Source organism: Salvelinus alpinus, chromosome 5, assembly GCF_045679555.1.
Source record: "Salvelinus alpinus chromosome 5, SLU_Salpinus.1, whole genome shotgun sequence".
Lineage (NCBI taxonomy): Eukaryota > Metazoa > Chordata > Actinopteri > Salmoniformes > Salmonidae > Salvelinus > Salvelinus alpinus.
In genome coordinates, this window is record NC_092090.1 from 28,987,561 (window position 1) to 29,012,782 (window position 25,222).

At 43.1% G+C, this 25,222-nt stretch overlaps 1 protein-coding gene across 2 annotated transcripts in view; it reads right to left on the minus strand.

Moving 5' to 3' along the window:
- LOC139575851 (thrombospondin type-1 domain-containing protein 4-like) overlaps positions 1 to 25,222 on the minus strand; it is a 53,175-nt gene that overhangs the window by 7,975 nt on the left and 19,978 nt on the right. Inside the window, exons 1-2 of one of the 2 annotated variants that reach the window (XM_071401222.1) lie at positions 10,861 to 11,095; positions 1,448 to 1,655 (exon numbers count right to left, since the gene is read on the minus strand). In XM_071401222.1, the coding sequence (XP_071257323.1) occupies positions 1,448 to 1,655; positions 10,861 to 10,941 (289 nt within the window). In that variant the 5' untranslated portion in view covers positions 10,942 to 11,095. Of the gene's footprint in view, positions 1 to 1,447; positions 1,656 to 10,860; positions 11,096 to 25,222 lie in introns of those variants that run through there. The other variant, XM_071401221.1, reaches the window with a different exon arrangement.

Below are 25,222 nucleotides of genomic sequence, written 5' to 3' on the forward strand. Positions count from 1 at the left end.
TAATGGTAACGATAAGTAGTTCCATGGAAGAATCCTCGGTCCTGTTTATCCCCAGGATGTTGCATCACAGCAAGCTTTTACCCACTGATATATGAACTCTTCCAACAACAACGCCAAACGACGCAGGAACAGCAGTCACTGAAAGGAGCCATTGTTCACGCATACTCTAGATTTCCTGCTTAGGTGCTTACTCACTGAGTAAGTATTGTGTAGGGGTTGAGTGGGGACTCATATTAAAAAAGCAAGGCATAACTTGGCACCTCCAGTTAGTAGTTTTGACTTAGAAAAGTAGTTTCAAAGCAGGTTCCATCGCTGGGCTCCGTCAGTAGTGGTGGTTTTCTAGGCAGCAGTGAAATTCCTCACCTTAATTAAAAAGGATGGGAAGGCTGGAGGAAAAGGTCCTCTAATGAAAGCTTGTTTATATACTTTCCCCTGAGGGAAGCAGCCAGGCCAGGGGAAGTGGGGGCCAGGCACTCCCTCTCTCTCCCTTTCTCTCTCTCTCTCTCTCGCTCTCTGTCTCTCTCTTTCTCACCTTTCTCTCTCTCTTCCTTTCTCTCTCTCTCTCTCTCTCTCTCCCAGACCCACTGCTATGCTATGGCATGGCTCTCATTAAACCAATGTCTCCAACAATAAAACACTGACATTCCAGAAGTCATTCCTGAAAATAGACCCACTTCTGTGTCACACTGTTATGCTCCTATAAAGACAAGATCTTATTTATTCAATGAATTACAGCGAAGGGCTTTTTAAAAATAAAAGATTGTAACCAGAAGTGCACTGTGTGGTTACTTACTACTGACAACATAGAAATGCTCACATCCAAAATTCCGGAAAAATCCCTCCTGCTCTGTATTTGAGCTGCCTTTTAATTAAATGAATCAAATCAATTTAACAAGCAGCTGTTCCCTGCTGCCTGATACCAGGCTCACAGCACGGATGTAGCAAGACATGACCTAAATGATATTTTAAAAAAATAGCTACTGCTGTCAGATGTTTTATAACCTGAAGCTTATCTTTAAATTGTGACTTTTTATTAGTACCGTTAATGTAATATGAAACATAATCTAACATGCGGTTGAAGGGGAAACCTAAAATTGTTATTGCATGTGTCATAGCTCATGGGCCTGATTCAGGCAGAGATGTATGGAGCCTTAAGGGGCAGTGGATAAAGAGCTGGTAACTCTGTACTTAAACAGAGGTGGTTTGGAACCATGCTTGTGTGTTGAGTAACCTTGCCTCAGACATGAAGACTTGCCTCCCAAGCTACCCACTGGGCACACACTGGTTGAATCAACGTTATTTCCTCATCATTTCAATGAAATTACATTGAAACAATGTGGAATAGACGTTGAATCTGTGCCCAGTGGGTAATGTCTAGGCTTTAGCTGGAGCGGGCGAACACAGTCTGACACGGGTTAAAACACTGGTCAGTCATAGTCCTACTCACCCAGGTAATTCCTGCTCTTCACCGTCTCGGTGACGTTGATCTTGATGGCTCCCTCTGGGATCTCCACTATCTTGTGGTAGCCCACCTTGTTCAGGCTGTGCTGCTGGAAGAGCCCTGACACCAGCTTACAGGCCGTGTTGTCCCCGCCACACACTCCACACTTGTCCATCACCTTGCCTGAGCCCAGGTACTCATCACAGCCAAGACTCTGTCAGAGAGGGAGAAGGAGGTCAAATGAGGGGACAGAGGACATGTATAGCACCTCACTAATCAATACCGGTACATTACAAACAGTACAGTACACTTTTTGTTGTAAGCAGAGGGACTGTAGGATTTTTGAGGTGAAGCAATTTTCAACTGTTGAGCTACTGAGACATCTGTTTTAACAGGCAACTGTTTTACCACTGAAGTGCATGGAAAAGTAAATAACATGAGCAACCTCATTAATCAAGTAAAGAGGGGAGAATAAGAGATAATAAACCAAAGCCTATCCAGCATATTCATAAACAAACCCATGTTATTTCACCTCTCTAACTCCCTGACCTGCTGCACATAATTAACTACCATAACACAACAACCAATTAGCCTGAGCCAGCTTCATTCCAACAACAGGCATATTCTTGGCACGATGCTGGAGTAGTAATGGCTCCCAATGCAAATCCTCGGGGGTGTTAGCTTTCTCTGTCACATTGGCACTCTTAAATTACAGGAAGCCTGGATAAGGTTAGTATAGAACACTCAAATCAGAAGTCGATAAATCCAGCCAATTCAGACGTAAAAGTAGCTCGCTGTGTTGGGACTGATCCCAGCAGGCCACCGTACTTCTATAATTCCAGACCCCTGGGCAGTGGAGAGTAGACACTGGTGTGCCAGGATCAGGATACGCCCTCAGTCCGCCACCACTCGAACCGAAGGAACGACCAAGGGAGGAGTCAGCAGGGGACAAAAAAGTTGTTTCGTTTTAATGACACAAAGCTCCTCTGTGATTCGACTGCTGCCAACGTTACTCTTTAGTCAGTCAGTATCTTTCAGGGAATGTTACGTTCAGCAGTCCAGTCAATAATCCCCCCCGTTCCTAGACAAAAGTCAGTCACAAACAATTTCCTCCCAATCCCAAACCAGGACTAATGGGGATCTTGCCTTGCTAAACCGGCATATTTTCTCAGACCAACTGTATATATTACGTCCCAACAAAAAATATTACACAACATTTTATGTGTGGTCCTTAAGCACGGGACATAACTATGCTTACATAGAATAATCACACAAACAAATGAAGAGCAGTCTACAGTGGAAATTAAAAAGGGTTTTGCTGTAGATTCATGCGCTCTCAGCGGACTTAGTTCTTCCTGGAGCTGTGGTAAGACAGTCAGCTGCAGGCTGGATGCAGGCTGGGACATGGGGCTGGAACAGGGGAGATGGTTGCCAGGCCAGGGCTAGGGGTGGACTGAGGAGATTGGGGTAGGCTCAGGAGACAGAAGCCTGGCTCTCGCCCACCCATAGCAGCGAGGTCTGCATCGGGCCAACACTCCACCCAGGCCAAAATAAATACACACCACCTCGTTCTACTGGTTCCCGAGTGGCGCAGTGGTCTAAGACACTGCATCTCAGTGCAAGAGGCATCACTGCAGTACCTGGTTCGAATCCAGGCTGCATCACATCCGGCCGTGATTGGGAGTCCCATAGGGCGACGCATTGTAAATAAGAATTTGTTCTTAACTGACTTGCCTAATTAAATAAAGGTTAAATAATAAATTCTACACAGGAAATAAGCGATGAGAGAGGGAATAGCAAACCAATAGCCCTGAGAAATGACCAAACAGGGCAAATGTTATATTGGCCAATGTGGAATTATGGATAAAAACGTATCTACAGTAGCCTATAGGCACTCAAATGTAAGATTGGTACATGATGAAAACCAGATTGTTCCGTATGAGTTTACACATTATTATATTTTCATACATCCCATGTACAGTACGCAAGGCTATCACAAACAATTGGGATACCAAGTGAGTAGTATCTGTCTTCTCAATTTTCACCATAAAACACCCTGACTTTAAGCAACAACATTATCACAGATATCATTTCAATGTTTAGCCTTAATCCCAGGAGAAAGAAAACTGTCCCTTCCTTCCCCTCATAAACTACAGCTTGACAAGCTCGGCGAGTAATGGTTATCTGTGGCCGTTTGCCTGGGAAAAGCTCTGAATCACTATGTGTTAACGTGTGAATGGAGAGTCACATAATTTATTACCAGTAATCTGAGTAATCCGTCAATGTATGAAATATCATGTGACTAAGAGGCATCAGGAGTGTTTTTAGAAAAATTGTGCAATAAGGTTTTCCAAGCCTTTTAATATGGTAAAATGGCTTAGGGCATGGGAGCTATACAGGAAGCATTGAAGGAATGTGTGTGGGTATGATTTGATATCACTGTACAGTACATCTTTCAAATCATAAACTGTCAAAACAGACTTTGGAGAACAGATGATACCCCATGCAAAACAGTGAAGCCAGCAGTCATTTGTTTCCCAAACCTGAAAATAGTCACCCAGGCTGTCCTTGATATATCAAATATAAATGGTCCTGCATCACGAATCCATCAACATGAGGTGTCTCACTGAACCAAGTTTGGAGTGATCCTAGTTTTTCCCTTTCAAGGGGATCCACAGTATTTAAGTGCTCAATTTATTAAAAGACCACATCATTGCTTTTTTCTAATCTGCTCTCTGTGGGTGGTTTATAATTATGCTTGGCGCTGGACAACATCCCCTTTCAGTAGAACTATAATGGGCCTTTAAATGTCACTAAAATCCAGCTCATCTGGAAATGGTTAGACGTGTCAGGATGGTAGTCAACTACCAGTCAAAGTGAGGAACGTCGGATGAAAACAACATTAGCCTTCCAATAAACCCCAGCAGTACTTTTCCAGATAAAATAGATGTAAGGTCTTGTGCTTTTAGGAATTGGCTTGTCATGATAGGGATAATAATCCCTTGTTGAGTTTAATTGAATTTATGAAATTCTACACAACTGAACCAGCAGACTATTGGTCTCTTTCCATCATACCAGTAACCACTTTATAACAAATGTTTGAGTTTGCATCCATAAGGTTATTAGATACCCTTAAACTACTGTCTCACTATGATGGTAAAGCTATCCCAATTCCAAGCCTGTCCTCAGCTGTGCACAGAGGCTCCTCTTCTCAGAAATCAAGGTATGGGAGCTTTAAAATAAGTGCCTAATGCACTTTAATTGAGTGGGTAAAGAAGGAATGAAAAAACAACATTTATTTCATTACAAACATGCACAAACTGTCAATAAACAGTTGCAAAGACACTCTATGTCACTTGATCCTTTTCCCACAGGCTTGGCGCAGGTTACACTTGCCTTGCAATAATGCTGCTTTTAACTATGTGGGGGGCCTTGGTTTGTGGTTTCCCACAAGGAATGAATATGAATATAAAAATGAGTGGTCACAGTGACTTTATGCTGGAGTTAACAGGAATGTTGGAAACATCTTAGTCCTTAAGTCGACAAGCCCCCATCTTTCTTTGACTGTAAAGACTTCGGGCTAGAATCTATTAGATCTGCGCTAGCTAACACCCGCATAGAGATTGTTTTGGCGGTATTGGAGGTGGAACTACGTTAGAGTTGACAGATCCACAAGTGGCTCCTTGCATTAGCTTATCGTGGCAACGAAATCACCTGATTTTATAATCCGACAAATCCAATGCAGCCGCTTTACAAGTTCAAACACTCAAGTGCGTGATGTTCTATTGTCTACACCTTGATTAGACTGATAGACTATAAATCCCCCCCATACAAATGAATATGAAAACATGCATTAGAAGCCTACACTTTCTATCGCCGTTTTGAACTTCTAACGCAGTGGGGATAATAAGGAAGTGGTTTGTGACACACCACAGTTACACCTGCAACACCGCCAAAACATCTGCTATGCGTATGTCTGCCAATGCCGGTTAACACTAGTTCTGACTGAATCGTGGCCTTCATCCACCCCAAATGAAGTTATAGATGTGGTTGAAAAAGTCATCAGTGGACTGACTGCTAGGGTTTCTCACAGGCGTGGGACTGGGACCCTGGGTTCAAATGGAGACTGTTTGTGAGTGGATGTTTAGACAGAGAAATCCACTAATGACAACGAGATTTAAGCTAACGAGTGATTGACATTAACATGTACAGACAGCTGTACTGTATAGGCCTATCAGGGAGCACTATGGCACACAAATACATCCAGATTCATGCAGCTGTTTCAGGAGCCCCATATACACAAATGATCCATTATCAACCACACACTCTGCATATCAGGGACTCCAGACACTTTTATTCAGTCATTGCTGTAACTGATCCTAGACCATAACTCTTCTGATCTCTGCCATGTCCATGGCTTGAGGTCAGAACATACTTGGGTCTTGTCAGAGCTTAGACTAGGGGTTCCCACGATATTATACTCTGGGTGCCATGCCAGACCCACCAGCCTGGAAACCACCAGGGATAACTGACTGAAGCTTAACTTCAGAAGGGTCAGGAAGGTAGATCGCTCAATAAGTCCCTGAGAAAGCACCAAGACTGCTCACTGAATGCATGAATATATTAACACACTTAGACCCTTAACACTATTACAGGGTACATAAACTTTGAGTACACAAACTTAGATATGTTTCAAGGTTGAAATCTTGCATATTATTTAACATAACATCTAATATTTTAACACCTAACATGTTGTCTCAACATGTTTATCAAATAACAACAAACTAAATGAATGCTGCATTAATGGAATACATATTAATAACAATAACAGGCTCTAGAATTAAGTGTCAGCTAAATGGTTTGGCCTCGCTTCACCAATTACATTAAATTCTTATGAGAATATCTTCAGATTAAAGGAATTCTCCCTTTATTTTCAAATGATAACACTCCACTTTGACATAAAAGAAACACACACACCCTGTCGACCAAATTTACGACCAAAGAGTAACAGAGGTTGTTTTGTGAACATTATGAGAACATTTTCAACTCTTCACTTGCTGTACAGCCAGCAAAGAGCTCTGCTGGAGCGTTGCCATTGCTGTTATCAAGACTTGGCTTGCCATGATACTCATCTGGAAATGTAATATTTACATTACTGGGCTTCCAAGCTGAGAATTCTGGGGCAATGTCATACCAGATAATAATTCATAGCGGAGGTGACCTTACAGCAAGATGGCCACCGAATGGAAATGACATTATGCTGAAATCTATAGAAAGCTCAATGACTGACCACAACTTCAACATGAAAAAAAGATGAGTGGGGATCATTGAGTGGGGATCATTGAGTGGGGATCATTATCAAAAATGTGACTCGTTGCTCTAGAAGAAATTGTAGTAATAAATAGTAAACTGGGTCATATTGTATATTAGAAGTGCTGGCAATTAGAAATATGTGGGTTCTAAACTTTTAAAATCAAACAGAACGCAAGATATTATGTCTACATAATCTTACATCAAATCTTACAACTCCCCAGTGCACAAAATAATACTTACATTCAATAAACATAGTTAACTACTACTGATTGGGTTGGAAAGACGAAGGTATAGATCGATAGAAATGACAAAATAACATCCCCTCTGAGACTGATTATGGTTTCTATCTACCTACCCACTCACTGAGGATGCCTTCACTGTCTGCCTGGTTTGAAATCGCAGAGCACTTTGGCACTGTGGTCAAGGAAATTAACGAGACCTTCTGACCTTCCTTGACTGTGATGTGAACGGCTAGAAGTGCTCTCACCCTGACATCCTGTCAGTCTCCCAAATTAGACATGCGATAGTGGTACAGTATCATAAGGGCTTGGTGTAGACTTGAAGTTAGACATGCCATAGTGGTATCATCTGGGGTCGCTGTACGTATGGTACGCCAGCCAGCTACCGCTGAGTCTCCCAGGCAGGCAGCCTGTCAGGATGTCAGGAAGCGGTGTAGCTTGGCTTTGGAGCGGGCAGCAAACCTCAGCTATGCGTCAGTCATTCCATTCATTTAATTCCATCTCCATCCATGTACGCCTTCCTTCCTGTCTGTTTAAACACTACAGCACAATGAGGTGGAGGTGCTCTCTGCCACAGCAAGCAAGCAAGCAGGCAGACAGACAGACAGACAGGCAGGCAGGCAGGCAGGCAGGCAGGCAGGCAGGCAGGCATTCAGGACAGAGGCTCACTCTACTATGTTCATTACTGTATGATGAGCTCAACTTCTGACTAAAGGCTAAAGGTCTTCTAATGGGAAAGGGAAAGGGGGATACCTAGTCAGTTGTACAATGCCTTCAATTGAAATGTGTCTTCAGCATTTAACCAAACCCCTCTATGCTGCTGCTGTTGTTGAATAGTATTCACAATATAGGTATAAAATAAATGTGATTATTTAGAAAATAACAAAATGCTCAATTCCATCAGCTTTTAAATTGTTACCAAGGCTAGGACTAATGCAAACCTGCTGAGTTGAAACACTGGCCAGCTTTTAGAATAGGACCATACTGGCATCCTGTACATCATTAGAACATACAGAGCCACATGTCCCATATAATAGTGTCTGTTTGTGTTTTATCACTGATTCCTATTTCATTTCTCACACAGAATCCAGTATAACGTCATAGTATAGCATGACAACCCACCACCTCCGTTCGGTTGGTCGGTCCATGTGAAGTGCATGTGGCCGACCGTTGGCAGTGGCAAAGGCCACAAGCATCTGTCTCCCACATGGTGAGATGCTGTGTTCCTTTCTACCTTCCCTTTAGAGGCTCCTTTATCAGAACAGTGTTTAATGAGGGTGAGGTCGCTAACAACACACACTGCCTTCAACACAGTCAGCACTGGAAACACATCTGCAGCTGTGGTGGAGGTTGGCTACTGTAGTGCTGGGGACTGCTCAGTGATCACAAGGTGAAAGGTGATTTTCAATTGCATACAGTATAATGAAGTCACTTTGTAAACTACATCCATCAGACATTCAAGGGCAACTCCCAATGAATAGTGCTAGACCTGTTATGGTACTGTACAACTTCCAATACCAATTGACATTTCCATATCAGATTGCAGCATTAAAAGGAGATTAGGAAATATAGCCATTCTGGCTGCTATGACAGAAGAGAGGGAAAATTGGCAGCCTTCAACAAAGAACTAGAAAATCCATTTATGTCCTATAACCTTTCCATGCGTGTGCACTTTTTAAAACATTTTGCTTCACAAAATTAAATAGACAAATGGACCATCACAATCCGTCTGTAAATGGTAGAATGGAAGACATACTTTCAAGAATCACAGACTTTCCTCTGATTTCATCTCTGGAACTTGTATCATAGATGTGTTGGGAAGTCAACCAAGCCAAGGCAATACTCTGAGTTTGGAACCACTAAAAGAAGCACAAACTCTTGGTTTTCTTGGACCAGACAGTGATAACTCATGGGTTCTTTCCCACTACATGGCGTTTCCCAACATAAATCATGTGTCAAACCCCAAGTGGGTATCCAAAACAACCAGGAATAATGACTGAACTGTGGGGATAACTCTTCCCACAGAGGAGTAGGGCTATTGGGCTCCTCCATCCATTTTAAAGAAACCCTCTACTGTAGCAGGTCACATCAGCACAGGATACAATACAGGATAAAGTGGTAATAACATGGTAATAGTATGGCAACAAGCTAAAGTAACTTGAATACTTTTTGTTGCTCCGGATAAGATAGGGGTCCTCAACAGTGAAGAGTAGAGTGATATATACTGGTCATGACTGAGGGATGTTTTCCCGACAGTGAAGAGTAGAGTGATATATACTGGTCATGACTGGGGGATGTTTTCCCGACAGTGAAGAGTAGAGTGATATATACTGGTCATGACTGGGGGATGTTATCTCAACAGTGAAGAGTAGAGTGATATATACTGGTCATGAATGGGGGATGTTATCTCAACAGTGAAGAGTAGAGTGATATATACTGGTCATGACTGAGGGATGTTTTCCCGACAGTGAAGAGTAGAGTGATATATACTGGTCATGACTGGGGGATGTTTTCCCGACAGTGAAGGGTAGAGTGATATATACTGGTCATGACTGGGGGATGTTTTCCCGACAGTGAAGGGTAGAGTGATATATACCGCTCATGACTGGGGGATGTTTTCCCGACAGTGAAGAGTAGAGTGATATATACCGGTCATGACTGGGGGATGTTCTCTCAACAGTAAAAAGGCCTCACGTACCCCACAAACTTCTCAAACCTCTCTGCCAGCCTGAGGCCTCAGGTCAAGGGCACAGCAGCCTCATAAATGCCCACTGCTTGTCTCTGAAATAGCACAAACCGTGTTGATTCTACAGTCTTTAAAACACTGAGGGTTTCCTCTGTCATCAGTATCTGTTTGTAGAGGATCTGTGTTGGGAACATAATGAATGGATATTAAAAAAAGTGCCTAAATACAGGGTAAGGGACAACTTAAGGACACACCTACATGTTTACATGTGGAAATGAAAGATGCCCTATCGTGAGAGTATTATGGAGGGAACACGTAATCCTATACAATCATTCTCTAAGACACCAATCTCAACTCCTGCCAAATGACCAAATGCAGCTTCACCTGACATCATACATTTTTACAGAGATGTTTAGCAGAAGACAAAGCAAACCGGTTGCATGGACTCCATTCATTCACATGTAACATTTTGGTCACAATTACTTTCATCAAGGCACATGACCTTGATGAACAGATCAAACCAGGATACTGTACACACAGAACTAGAATGAGATATTCTATTTCTATGACTGTACATCACCTGTCTGCAGCAGTATCACAGTGATGTCACAGCCATGTAGTCAATCATTTACACACACATGGAGCTCTGCCAATCTATGCCCAATTACAAGCCAGACATCCCCCTTTAGAGTTTCCACAGTTATACTAAGTGCAACTTTGAAGGGCACTTTCCTTTATAGCTATATAACAGCCTGCCTTATATGTGCTACAGAGTCAACAGCACAGACTGACAAAGCTGCTTAACAGTGAAAACAGTCACACAGTAAATACCTAATCTGATCCCTACTTCCTCCTCATGATCTATAGTCTGCAGTCATAGCCAAGGCATGAACTAACTTATAACTTAACCTATCTATTAGAATCAGACTATAAACTTACAGTTCAGCTGCTCGAGAATTACTTAAGACGAGCACCGGGCTAAACAGGCTAATTACATTCATAATACAGATTTATACAGGTCATAGTTTTAGAGGGAGTCCCTCTTATGTCTGTTTGGGACGTGTAAAGGTGCTGGGACTGGGAGCGATGAGTAGCCAGTCCCAGACGGTCAGTCTCAGCCCAACCTGTGGAAAAGCAGAGAGAGGGTCCATAGTAAGACCATGGTATGGTTTAAGTCTTACCTGTGACCACGGGTTCCCCTGCGCAGTCACAAACATGTGGAGGAGGCAGACAAGCAGCAGAAGAGCCAGACCTGATAGCATTCTCTCATTTGGCCAAGAACTATTGACCAGCAGCTCTCAGTCATGCATTCAGACAGGTCCAGTTGAAAACGGTAGCTGCTCCTGGCTGTTTCGCCTTGCCCCTGTAGTGCAGTGAACGCCAAAACCACTACTCTGCTGATCTTTATGCACAGCCTTGTAAACTGAGCTGGAGGAGGCGCAGCTGGGGAGGCTGGGTCATTTAAGAGGAAAAGTTAGGGGCGGGAGGGGGGAGGGAGAGAGAGAGAGAGAGAGAGAAAGGTATATCTGGGAAGAAAGATGATTAGTGGAGAGATGTTTAAATGAAAAAGGAAATATTTGGGAAGGGAAGAGGAAGAGTATTTATTGTTTATGAATGGTGGAACATGAAGCCTCCTACTGTGTAGTCAACAATGGACAGGTGTTGGTGAGACAACTCAACTGGATACCTTTGCTGAGCATTATTTAATAGGACTTGATGGAATACTATTGCAATGTAATCTAGACTACTGACAATGGAACACAGCAGACAGCCAAAGAAAAGTAACATAACAGCCCAAAACACTTTGTGGTCAAGTGGACATTCTAACACTGAAATAGACTGACTACGGACTGCATTTCATATTCTTAAACATGGAGAAACCACAAACTCTGCAACAATACGATCCCTTTGCACTCACTCTTATACAAGCATACTCAAGCACTTAATTGCGAGCCACGTCGCAAGGAAGGCTGGGAGTAAAGAAGCCGAAGCCAAAAAGACTGAACTCATCATATGGTTTTCCTATTTCTGCACCATTGTTTCCACAACATTAAACACTAATTCATCAAGACACACTGTAGTTAGGAGTGCGCTCTTCATCAGACTATGACAGTTGGTTATCACATAAAAGTATATGACCATAGTGGGTGCATCACGACATTGTGGATGTATTTGATTCGTAGACAAAGAGCATTTTTGCAGCCATGTTCACTTAATCAATAATCAGATTTTAAAGCGGTACAAGGAGACCATAACAGGCACATGCAGCAAACTACTGTATCCACTACAATTCTGTATTTCAGCTGGGCTATGAGGAGAGAGAGAGAAAAGAGAGAGAAAGAGCGAGAAAAGAGAAAGAGAGAGCGAGAGAGCGAGAGAGAGAGAGAGAGAGAGAGAGAGAGAGATTTCCAGCAGGCTGTTAGTGGACATAGCATCTTCTTTGGGCCGCAGGTGCTTACACACCATTAAGAGAAAATTGGCTTTTTTAGCACCAAAAATGGCCTGTCCCTGTTAAGCAAAGCCAGCAGTGAGTCACTGCATAATATGAATGAGAGTACTGAGAACACTGAACAGGATAACAAGTCATATCAGCACCTATTGAATGCATCCAATTCCATTACATCTCCAATTGTGTTTAAATCTTTCACAGCGACAAGCAAAGGCATCATTGACAGACAAAAAGCCAGAAAGTTTAGATAGTGGCGTCTCAACACCTGGACTTGGCTTGGCTTCTGCTGGCACTCTCTTGTCTTTCCCCGCTCGCTCGCACTCTCTCTCTATCTCCCAGAGGCAGACTGACTGACAGCCAGTGACTGAGCAGTGAGCAGCAACACAACAGCTGTACACATGTTTACAGGGAACGTAGTGTATGGGGAAGAGAGCTTTCAACAGCATACCTATCTCTATAATCTCAGACACATCAGATACTAATGCCCTCCTGATATACTGTATACTAATCTGGACTGATATTGAACAGTACGCTTAACACCCTGAGGCCCGCTGCTGGGACCTGCTGGATCAGACAGACTGAAAAGTAAAGCATGTCCTGGTTCTGGTTGGAGTTGTGTTTCCTTCAACATATGGGTCAGGTCAGCAGCCTTGGCTCCCAATGTCTGATTCCTGAAGTCTCCTACCCACACACATCCACCAGAGACATGCACTAGCCTACAGCATCAGGTGGTCTTACCATTACCGTATGGTATTATGATGCATTACAAAGGGATTCATACAATGGATGTATTCATGTTTGCTTCCCATTTACTGTCATATTTCCATCATGTCTTTTTCACATCCTGTCAATTTGAGCAGACATATTCAAAAACCATTTTCTAACCAAACACTACTCTGGATTTCAATTCAATCTGTTTTATATTTAAAAATTCTTTCTCCATATTACTATACATTTCAAACCCGAAACCCAAACATGAACTGCTTGTACATTAGAAAGACCTATTGGAGTGGACTGTGTCAGGAAGAGCACAGTTTGAAGATCGAGCAGTAGAGCAGAAAGAGAGAAAAAAACAGATTTTTGTGCATCTGGGATACATATTAGCTGCAGCAAGGCCAGGCATGTAGGTCCCTTGATTGTTTCCTTCAAGCAATGTCTTTGACTAAGGAAGGCAGAGAGTGGGTTGTTAATGAATAGAACAGGTGAGAGTGTGAGGATAATGAGGGGTGTGGTGGAGGTGAGGTTAGGGATCGGGGAACATAGCTGCAATCACTATTTATTATTTGGCCTGTTTGGCTCATAAAGCCAGCTGTCTGTGCATAACAGGGTCATCCTGTGGGGAGGACAGTGGTACGGAGATCCACGGTATGCTACATTATCACTGGAGGTTCATTGTGGGGCATGGGACTGTGACTGACTGACTGACTGATAGAGCAATGTGCCCCAAATGGCACCCTATTCCCTTTATAGTGCACTACTTTTCACCAGAGACCATAGGCATATACAGTGCATTCTGAAAGTTTTCAAACCCTTGACTTTTTCCACATTTATGCTACAGCCTTATTCTAACATTTCCTCATCCATCTACACACAATACCCCATAATGAAAAACAAAGCGAAAACACGTTTTTTGACATTTAGAGCCCGGACTTGAACTCGATCGAACATTGCTGAAAATAGCTGTGCAGCAACGCTCCCCATCCAAGCTGACAGAGCTTGAGAGGATCTGCAGAGAAGAATGGGAGAAACTTCCCAAATATATGTGTGCCAAGCTTGTAGCATCATACCCAAGAAGACTCGAGGCTGTAAGGTTGACCTCTGGGGGCAGCCCACCTGCAGCACTGATGACACATAAACTTAGACACGACAAGTAAGTACCAATGCACTTACCCCCTTTTTCACACACACATGCAGCACACACACGCTCACACAATGAATCTCCCTCTCAATTGACCATAAATTCCTGCCATTCAGGGAACCTTGACCACTCATTGAATGGCCTTCAGATGAAACAAACAAACTATTGAAGCTTCAAATCCATTCAACTAGCTCCTCAATTGACATTGACAACCACCCAGACAACAGCCAATCCAATCACTGTCAACAGCAGTCAGTCAGTGTGTGTGGCTGCTGACTGAATGTAAAGAATAACACTGTATGACCCTATAGGGTCCCCTCATAAATCTGTTCACCTCTCAGGTACGGCTGCACTATGACCCATAACCACATACTACCAAAACTATAATATTACTTAGACTATGGTATAGTGAACTACAATCACCACAGGATACCAAAAACCAATCACTAGAGGAGTTCACCATCCTTGGTCAGTCTCCCAGAAAACTAAAAAAGAGTGTTAGATTTTTTTCTATTGACTCATAACAAAGACTGATGAGAGAGTATTAGTATATAACCTGCCGAGTACTGTACTGTTAGAGATACTGTTCCAGTCGAAAGTGACAGTTTAGCACTCGTTTCAACCTGGCAGAGGAAGCAACAGCAGTCAGAGAGTCTTTAACACTACCTTGGCAGTATTCTGTTCCGCTCCACTACCTGTCCCCAGAGGTGTGTACTATAGTTCAGGTCTATCTTGCACTCATGTATGGCTTGTTCAAGCTCAGTGGAGCTGACAGCTCCCATAGTACAAAGGAGCCATATATTTCAGCTGAATACCAGGGGCAGGAAATGAGCATGGAGGTCCGGGGGCTGTGAAGGCCGTAGAGACCAGGGGATGTTTCACACAGTGGAGAAGCCTGGACAGGCAGCCTGCGTCTTTTTTAGAAAGTCAAGCCAGACCATCAACAGCTGTCACAGACAGTAAGCAGTCAGCAAATGGATGAGTCCAAATTGTTCGACCCTTTGGTAGTGATACATGTAAATGAACATATTATTTATTTCAAAATTGAATCGTGATGGAAATGTTAAATGCACATAATTTTGTACAGTGTACTGTATTTAGAGTAAATCTCACTTTATCTACCAGACAAAGCATCAAACAGGGAAAACATCTCAGACTTCAGAGACACAGAGCTAAAATTTATTTATTGTATTCAGAGGAAATTAGTCTTCCTAAATGTAAAAGAAAGGAGGTGGAGACCGGAACTAACAGGGTGTTGGAAATGCATCAAGTTTGAGTCCTATTGAAAGCAGACACTTTCTGTTCACAGCGTGAAGGATTTAACGTGCACCTACTCAGAGGGTCAAAGACTCCCCTGTCTCCAGACACATCCTTTATGAGCTCTGTGCTCAACCCCTGAGAATTGGTCAGCAGAAGTCTGACCCACAGATCCAGCCGGCACATTAAAGGCCAGTCACTCAGAACGAAACAGGTGGACCAGGGCTGAACGGGACCAGGGAGGCTGAGATGACACACTTAGGGGAGAATCCTAACTTCTGCTTAAATCAAATGTTCACTTAGTCTCCCATTGACATCAATGCATGACTAAAATGTGATTTAAGTGGAAGTTAGGTTTCGCCCCTTCAAATATCATCTCCTTCTCATCTGGCTGGCCTAAACCATATTCTGTCCAGTAACACCTCTACTTTAACATGCATGGCATTCTACAGTGAAAGAACAAGCTACCTGCTGTATTTCACTGATTCACACATGTTGTCTGTCGTATTGGGAATTATTTACAGCATGTATACTAACTCACCCAATCACTGACTGTTGTTGTTTTGGTAATCAGTGACTGTATTGGAGGGGGGGGGGGGGGTGATTTCACCACTTTTCTGAGTATATAACCAGCTTCTCAGGCTCCCTCTCAATGCGCTTCATTCTATAACTAGAGGACTCCTGATATCTCCAGGAGTGATAAGTATAATTTTTGTCTTTATCTGCTGTTGTCTAGTACTGTCTTTTTGCTAGCTAGGGCCATCTACTTTAAGTGCGGTCTGTCTTCCCAGTAGCTTACGTGGTGTGTGAACTGCTGACTGCTCATAACTTGCAGATGATTGTTGACACATCAACCAGGATTAAGGGGCAGGGCAATTTATGACTGTTGTTGGGTAATCAATGGCATATTGGAGAGGGAGTGGTTTCTCCTTTCCTAGGTATTCAGCAATTAGTACCGAGAGATGTGTGATTTCTGAAAGACTACAGTAGCTCTACTAGAGTCACTTTCATTGATAACTTTGACACCTTATGGAAACAGAAGATACACTACAGGAATGACGGAGTCCATCCAAATCATCTTGGCTCGTGGACTCTGTCCACGAATTTCAAGGCTGCGTTGAAACAATGACTGGTAAATTATCCAAGACCAGCTCAGTTAATCCCTACCATTGTGACAATGAGTCGTCATAATGCTGCATCAAATGTACATGATCTTAGGGGCATTGGCAAACACAATGTAAGTAATTTTATTTATGTACCCCTAATTGCACCCAATACATCTGTTAATCCAACAGCTATTGTAAGCAGTAATCATGAGCCTATAAACCAGAGTTACACTGTTAGCACTGAGGCAGTGTGCAATAGTAGGAAGGCCACTTTATGCAGCTCACCCTGCACTATCAGCTCCAATGTAAATAGCATGAGTAAGTCTACCTCTGATAAGCTTCCCAGTAAAGCATTTAAAACAATCAAGCAACCCAGAAAAGTGCTAAAAATAGCCCATATTAACATGGGTAGCCTAATAAACAAGGTCCATGAAGTCAATAACTTGCTTGTAACAGAAGACATTCATATTCTGACTATCTCTGAAACTCACTTAGATAATACCTTTGATGATACAGTGGTAGCAATACATATAACATCTACTGAAAAGACAGAAATGCCAACGGAGATGGTGTTGCTGTCTATATTCAGAACCACATTCCTGTAAAGCTTAGAGACGATCTAATGTTAAATACTGTTGAAGTAATATAGCTACAGGTTCATCTGTCTCACCGAAAGCACATTCTTGTGGGAAGCTGCTATAGACCACCAAGTGCTAACAGTTAGTATCTGGATAATAATATGTGTGAAATGCTTGATAATGTATGTGATATCAACAGAGAAGTATATTTTCTGGATGATTTAAATATTGACTGGCTATCATCAAGCTGCCACTCAGGAACGAAATTTTAATTGTTACCTGTGCCTGCAACCTAGATCAGGTTGTCAGTCAACCAACCAGGGTAGTTACAAACAGCATAGGAATTAAATCATCAACATGTATTGATCACATCTTTACTAACGCTGCAGATATTTGCTTTAAAGCAGTATCCAAATCTATAAGATGTAGTGATCACAATATACAGTTGAAGTCGAAAGTTTACATACACTTATGTTGGAGTCATTAAAACTCGTTTTTCAACCACTCCACACATTTCTTGTTAACAAACTATAGTTTTGGAAAGTCGGTTAGAACATCTACTTTGTGCATGACACAAGTCATTTTTCCAACAATTGTTTACAGACAGATTATTTCACTGATAACTCACTGTATCACAATTCCAGTGGGTCAGAAGTTTACATACACTAAGTTGACTGTGCCTTTAAACAGCTTGGAAAATTCCAGAAAATGATGTCATGGCTTTAGAAGCTTCTGATAGGCTAATTGACATTTGAGTCAATTGGAGGTGTACCTGTGGATGTATTTCAAGGCCATCAAACTCAGTGCCTCTTTGCTTGACATCATGGGAAAATCAAAAGAAATCATCCAAGACCTCAGAAAGAAAATTGGAGACCTCCACAAGTCTGGTTCATCCTTGGGAGCAATTTCCAAACAACTGAAGGTACCACGTTCATCTGTACAAACAATAGTATGCAAGTATAAACACCATGGGACAACGCAGCCATCATACCATTCAGGAAGGAGACGCATTCTGTCTCCTAGAGATGAACGTACTTTGGTGAGAAAAGTGCAAATCAATCCCAGAACAACATCAAAGGACCTTGTGAAGATGCTGGAGGAAACAGGTAAGAAAGTATCTATATCCACAGTAAAACAAGTCCTATAGCGACATAACCTGAAAGGCGGCTCAGCAAGGAAGAAGCCACTGCTCCAAAACCACCATAAAAAAGCCAGACTACAGTTTGCAACTGCACATGGGGACAAAGATTGTACTTTTTGGAGAAATGTCCTCTGGTCTGATGAAACAAAAATATAACTGTTTGGCCATAATGACCATTGTTATGTTTGGAGGAAAAAGGGGGAGGCTTGCAAGCCGAAGAACATCATCCCAACCGTGAATAACGGGGGTGGCAGCATCATGTTGTGGGTGTGTTTTGCTGTAGGAGGGACTGGTGCACTTCACAAAATAGATGGCATCATGAGGCAGGAAAATTATGTGGATATGTTGAAGCAACATCTCAAGACATCAGTCAGGAAGTTAAAGCTTGGTCGCAAATGGGTCTTCCAAATGGACAATGACCCCAAGCATACTTCCAAAGTTGTGGCAAAATGGCTTAAGGACAACAAAGTCAAGGTATTGGAGTGGCCATCACAAAGCCCTGACCTCAATCCTATAGAACATTTGTGGGCAGAACTGAAAAAGCGTGTACGAGCAAGGAGGCCTACAAACCTGACTCAGTTACACCAGCTCTGTCAGGAGGAATGGGCCAAAATTCCCCCAACTTATTGAGAGAAGCTTGTGGAAGGCTACCTGAAACATTTGACCCAAGTTAAACAATTTAAAGGCAATGCTACCAAATACTAATTGAGTGTATGAAAACTTCTGACTCTGGGAATGGTGATGAAAGAAATAAAAGCTGAAATAAATCACTCTCTCTACTATAATTCTGATTGTGAAAAACTAAGTTTAAATATATTTGGCTAAGGTGTATGTAAACTTCCGACTTCAACTGTAATAGCAATATCTAGGAAAACCAAAGTTCCAAAGGCTGGGCCTAATATAGTGTATAAGAGGTCATACAAGAAGTTTTGTTGTGATTCATATATTGATGATGTAAAGAATATTTGCTGGTCTGTGGTGTGTAATGAGGAGCAACCAGACACTCCACTTGACGCATTTATGAAACTACTTACTCCAGTTACTAATAAGCATGTACACATTAAGAAAATTACTATAAAAACTGTTAAATCCCATTGGATTGATGAGGAATTGAAAAATTGTATGGTTGAGAGGAATGAGGCAAAAGGTATGGCAGCCCAACTGATTGGCAAACGTACTGCAAATTAAGAAGTCATGGTACAAAAAAATAAAAATAAATACACTATGAAACAAAGATCAATTATATAAAGAATGATAATAAAAAGCTTTGGGGCACCTTAAATGACATTGTGGGAAAAAAAGCCAACTCGGCTCCTTCATTCATTGAATTAGATGGCTCATTCATCACAAAGCCCACTGATATTGCAAACTACTTTAATGACTTTTTCATTGGCAAGATAAGCAAACTTAGCGATGACATGCCAGCAACAAACGCTGACACTACACATGCAAGTATATCAGACCAAATTATGAAAGACAAGAATTATACTTTTGAATTCCATAAAGTCAGTGTGGAAAAGGTAAAAAAATTATTGTTGTCTATCAACAATGACAAGCCACCGGGGTCTAACAATCTGGATGGAAAATTACTAAGGATAATAGCAGACAATATTGGCACTCCTATTTGCAACATCTTCAATTTAAGCCTACTAGAGAGCGTGTGCCCTCAGGCCTGGAGGGAAGCTAAAGTCATTCCGCTACCCAAGAATAGTAAATCACCCTATACTGGCTCAAATAGCCGACCAATCAGCTTGTTACCAACCTTTAGTAAACTTCCGGAAAAAATAGTGTTTGACCAGATACAATACTATTTCACAGTAAACAAATTGACAACAGAATTTCAGCATGCTTATAGGGAAGGACACTCAACAAGGACAGCACTTACACAAATGACTGATGATTGGCTGAGAGAAATTGATGATAAAATGATTGTGGGGCTGTCTTGTTAGACTTCAGTGCAGCTTTTGACATGATCGATCATAGTCTGCTGCTGGAAAAACGTATGTGTTATGGCTTTACACCCCCTGCTATAATGTGGATAAAGAGTTACTTGTCTAACAGAACACAGTGGGTGTTCTTTAATGGAAGCCTCTCAAATATAATCCAGTTAGAATCAGGAATTCCCCAGGGTAGCTGTTTAGGCCCCTTGCTTTTTTCAATTTTTACTAACGACATGCCACTGACTGAGTAAAGCCAGTGTCTATGTATACATGTCAGCTACTACAGTGACTGAAATGACTGCAACACTCAACAAAGAGCTGCAGTTGGTTTCAGAGTGGGTGGCAAGGAATAAGTTAGCCCTAAATATTTCTAAAACTAAAAGCATTGTATTAGGAACAAATCCTAAACCTCAACTAAATCTTGTAATAAATAATGTGGAAATTGAAGTTGAGATGACTAAACTGCTTGGAGTAACTCTAGATTGTAAACTGTCATGGTCAAAACATATTGATGCAGTGGTAGCTAAGATGGGGAGGAGTCTGTCTATAATAAAGCAATGCTCTGCCTTCTTAACAACACTATCAACAAGGCAGGTCTATTTTTGTCGCACCTTGACTACTGTTTAGTCGTGTGGTCAGGTCCCGCAAAAAAAGGACTTTGCAATTGCAATTGGCTCTGAACAGGGCAGCACGGCTGGCCCTTGGATGTACACAGAGAGCTAATATTAATATTATGCATGTCAATCTCTCCTGGCTGAAAGTGGAGGAGAGATTGACTTCATCACTACTTTTATTTCTGAGAGGTATTGACATGTTGAATGCACCGAGCTGTCTGTCTAAACTACTGGCACAGAGCTCGGACACCCATGCATACCCCTGTAGGTATGTGGTAGTTGTGGAGTAGGGGGCTGAGGGCACACAGTGTGTTGTGAAATCTGTGAATGTATTGTAATGTTTTTAAAATTGTATAAACTGCCTTAATTTTGCTGCACCCCAGGAAGAGAATGGGGATCCATAATAAATAAATATGCAATTGGCAATTAGTACTTCAGTCTCCAAAGTTTTCTCAGCGGCAGCTCTCAGTGGCAGCTCTAAGTAGCGTGTCAGAGGCGGTCTCGTTGCAAAACTAAGGCCGTCACCGAAACAAAGACGATTTTGCGGAGTTGTTCTGCCGAGTTATTTGAGAAAGGAAAGAGAGGAAGGATCCACACCACTAGGCTCAGTTGAGTATATTACCTAGTTATTATCAGATTATCTCCTTTTACTCTTGCCACTATGTGTGTGTTTTCTATACCTGTTCGCTCCTCTCCCTGTAGGCTTTACAGACGTTCCACACCCCTTCGCTGCAACCCTTCTAATTTAGTGTATCCTGCGCGCACAACACGTGTGGAATTCCTGGTCTCTGGCACCGTTTGGAACTGCTGATCTGCGGTCAAGAACGCCAAGTTCATCTCTGCCTATGCTGCCCTTCAGTCCCTTGACTTTTTGGCCCTGACGGAGACTTGGATCACACCAGAGAACACTGCCACTCCAGCTACTCTCTCTTCATCGGACTACGTTTTCTCTCATAGAGCATCTGGTCATCGCGGTGGTGGCACAGGACTACTAATTTCTTCTAAGTGGAGATTTTCTCTCTCACCTGTTCATCTCCTCATTTGAATTCCATGCTGTCACTGTCACTTCTCCACTCAAGCTCAACATTGTAGTCATCTATCAACCACACCTTGATAAGCTCATTTTCTGAGGATGGTTCACCGCTCTTTGTACCTGGGGACTTCAACCTCCTGATGTCTGCCTTTCGATTAATTTCTTTGCAACTTTCTTTTCCTCTCCTTGCCTCTTTGACCTTACCTTTTCCCAGTCGCCTCCCACTCACAAGGCAGGCAATACGCTTGACCTCATCTTTACTAGTTCACCTACTAACCTCACTGCAACCCCCCTCCAGGTCCCTGATCACTACTTTGTTTCCTTTTCTGTCTCCCACTCCTCCAACCCTAGCCACTCAGCCCCTACCCAAAATGGTAATGTGCCCTTGCAATCTTCACTCTCTCGCTCCCACTATTCTCTACTCTTCTATTCTATCATCTCTCCCTTCAGCTAAATCCTTCTCCCTCCTGTCTCCTGATTCTGCATATTTGACCCTACTCTCCTCACTTTCCACATCCTACCACTCGCACTGTCCCCTCTCCTCCCGGCCGGCTCGGTCCTACCCTCCTGCTCCGTGACTCATTTCTAGCTTATAGAACAGGGCTGCGGGCAGCTGAGCAAAAATGGAGGAAAACTCAATTTCCGGGGACCTATCATCCTTTCACTCCCTCCTTTCTACCTTCTCTTCCTCTGTATCCACTGCTAAAGCCACTTTCTATCATTCTAAATTTCAAGCTTCTGCCTCTGACCCTACGAAACTCTTTTCCACCTTCTCCTCCCTCCTTAATCCTCCACCACCTCCAGGTTGACAAAATCAGCTCCTCATTCTCTTAGCCTATTGAGTCCACTGGTACCACACAGAACTACCCTACGCCTTGACCTCTTTCTACTCCCTCTCTCCTGATGAAATCCTGCGACTAGTAAGGTCTGGCCGCCTGACAACCTGCCCGCTCGAACCGATCCCCTCCTTCCCTCTCCAGACCATCTCTGGAGGCCTTCTCCCATTCCTCACTTCCATCATCAACTCATCCCTGACAACTGGCTGCATCCCCTCTGACTTCAAAATGGCCAGAGTCGCTCCCATCCTAAAGAAACCAACACTCGACTCCTCTGACGTAAAAAACTCCAGACCGGTATCCCTTCTTTCTTTTCTTTCCAAAACACTTGAGCGTGCGGTCTTTGACCATCTCTCTCGCTCTCTCAGAACAATCTTCTTGACCCTAACCAGTCAGGCTTCAAAACGGGTCACTCAACCGAGACTGCTCTTCTCTGTGTCACAAAGGCTCTCCGCACTGCCAAAGCTGACTCTCTCTCCTCTGTTCTCATTCTCCTAGATCTATCCACTGCCTTCAACGCCGTGAACCATCATATCCTCCTCTCCACCCTCTCAGGGCTGGGCATTTCAGGCTCTGCATACTCTTGGATTGCATCCTACCTGGCAGGTCGCTCCTACCAGGTGACGTGGAGAGAATCTATGTCTGCACCACGTATTCTCACTTCCTCTTCCAAGATGGGGTAGCAGTCAGACGTCTTTGTCCTTCGTCTTGTCGTGTCCCATGTATATATCTTTTTATATATTTTTCTTCACATATCTTTTAAAAATATTCTTCTAAACCTCAACTTTAAAAAACTCTCCTGCTACCCGCCTCACCCAATGTGGTGTGGATCTGCTTTTTTTCTAAAGTATTTTTCTTTACCTCTGAATCGGAATCCCCCAACAGAAGCTAGCCAGCTAACTAGCTACTAGCTAGTAGTCAGCTAACCACTGCTAGCGGTAATCAGCTACCTTTAGCTCGGAGAGCTCTCGCTAGTTTGTACAACGCGATTCAAACCAGATCATACCGGACCTATTTTCTCTCCATATCCCTGGATTCCTACTGCAAGCTCTGAACCTTCTCACCTGGATCATCGCAGCTAGCTAGCTGCAATCCGAGTGACTACTCCTGGCTAACGTCTCTCTCCCGAAGCAAGCACCAATTAGCCTGGAGCTAGCCCATGCTAGGCCCATCTCACGGCTAGCTGAAGAGATCCATCAGCCACTCCTGGGCTACAATACCTATTTTGCCAACTGGCATGGACTCCTTTTACTGCCGGTATGGGGTACGGAACCCCGCCGATTCTTCACGACTGGACTACCGATGTAATCTGCTCGAGGGGGTTACTCAACTGGCTCCTACTTCGCGAAGTCCCCTGAATGCCCATCTGCTTGCCTGCTAGCCGCGGCCCGCTAGCTGTCTAGAGCATATCGGACTGTTAGCTAATAGGTCCATCGGCCAATTTCTCGTGCCACTATTCCTATTTTGCCAATCGGCCTGGGCCCCTTTTACTACACAAAGCCCTGCTTATCCATCACGACTGGACTACCGACGTAATCTGCCCGAGGGCTTTTTTCCAACAGGTCCCTCTGTCGCGACGTCCCCTGAATGCCCATCTGCTAGCTGCGGCCCGCTAGCTGTCTAGAGCATATTGGACTGTTAGCTGAATAGATCCATTTGCCAATTGGACTGGACACCTCTGCTACACAGAACCCTACTAATCCATCACAACTGGTCTATCGACGGAACCGCACGAGGAGTCTAAAACAGACTTTCCTCCATCGTGACGTCCCTCTAAGGCCATTCTGCTAGCTTTCTAGCCCCGGCCTGCTAGCTGTCTGAATCGCCGTGTCTCCAGCCAGCCCAACCATTCACTGGACCCTTATAATCACTCAGCTACGCATGTCTCTCGATAATGTCAATATGCCTTGTCCATTACTGTTCTGGTTAGTGATTATTGTTTTATTTCACTGTAGAGCCTCTAGCCCTGCTCAATATGCCTTAACCAACCATTTAGTTCCACCTCCCACATATGCGTTGACATCACCTGGTTTAAATGTTTCTGGAGACAATATCTCTCATCATCACTCAATGCCTAGGTTTACCTCCACTGTACTCTCATCCTACCATACCTTTGTCTGTACATTATGCCTTGAATCTATTCTATCTTGCCCAGAAACCTGCTCCTTTTACTCTCTGTTTCAAACGTACTAGACGACCAGTTCTTAGCCGTACCCTTATCCTACTCCTCCTCTGTTCCTCTGGTGATGTAGAGGTTAATCCAGGACCTGCAGGACCTGCTCCGCAGGTGCTCTCATTTGTTGACTTCCTTAACCGTAAAAGCCTTGGTTTCATGCATGTTAACATTAGAAGCCTCCTCCCTAAGTTTGTTTTATTCACTGCTTTAGCACACTCTGCCAACCCGGATGTCTTAGCCGTGTCTGAATTCTGGCTTAGGAAGACCACCAAAACTGAAATTTCCATCCCCAACTATAACATTTTCTGTCAAGATAGAACTGCCAAAACGGGCGGAGATGCAATCTACTGCAGAGATAGCCTGCAGAGTTCTGTCTTACTATCCAGGTCTGTACCCAAACAATTCGATCTTCTACTTTTAAAAATCCACCTTTCCAGAAACAAGTCTCTCACCGTTGCCGCTTGCTATAGACCACCCTCTGCTCCCAGCTGTGCCCTGGACACCATATGTGAATTGATTGCCCCCCATCTATCTTCAGAGCTCGTGCTGCTAGGT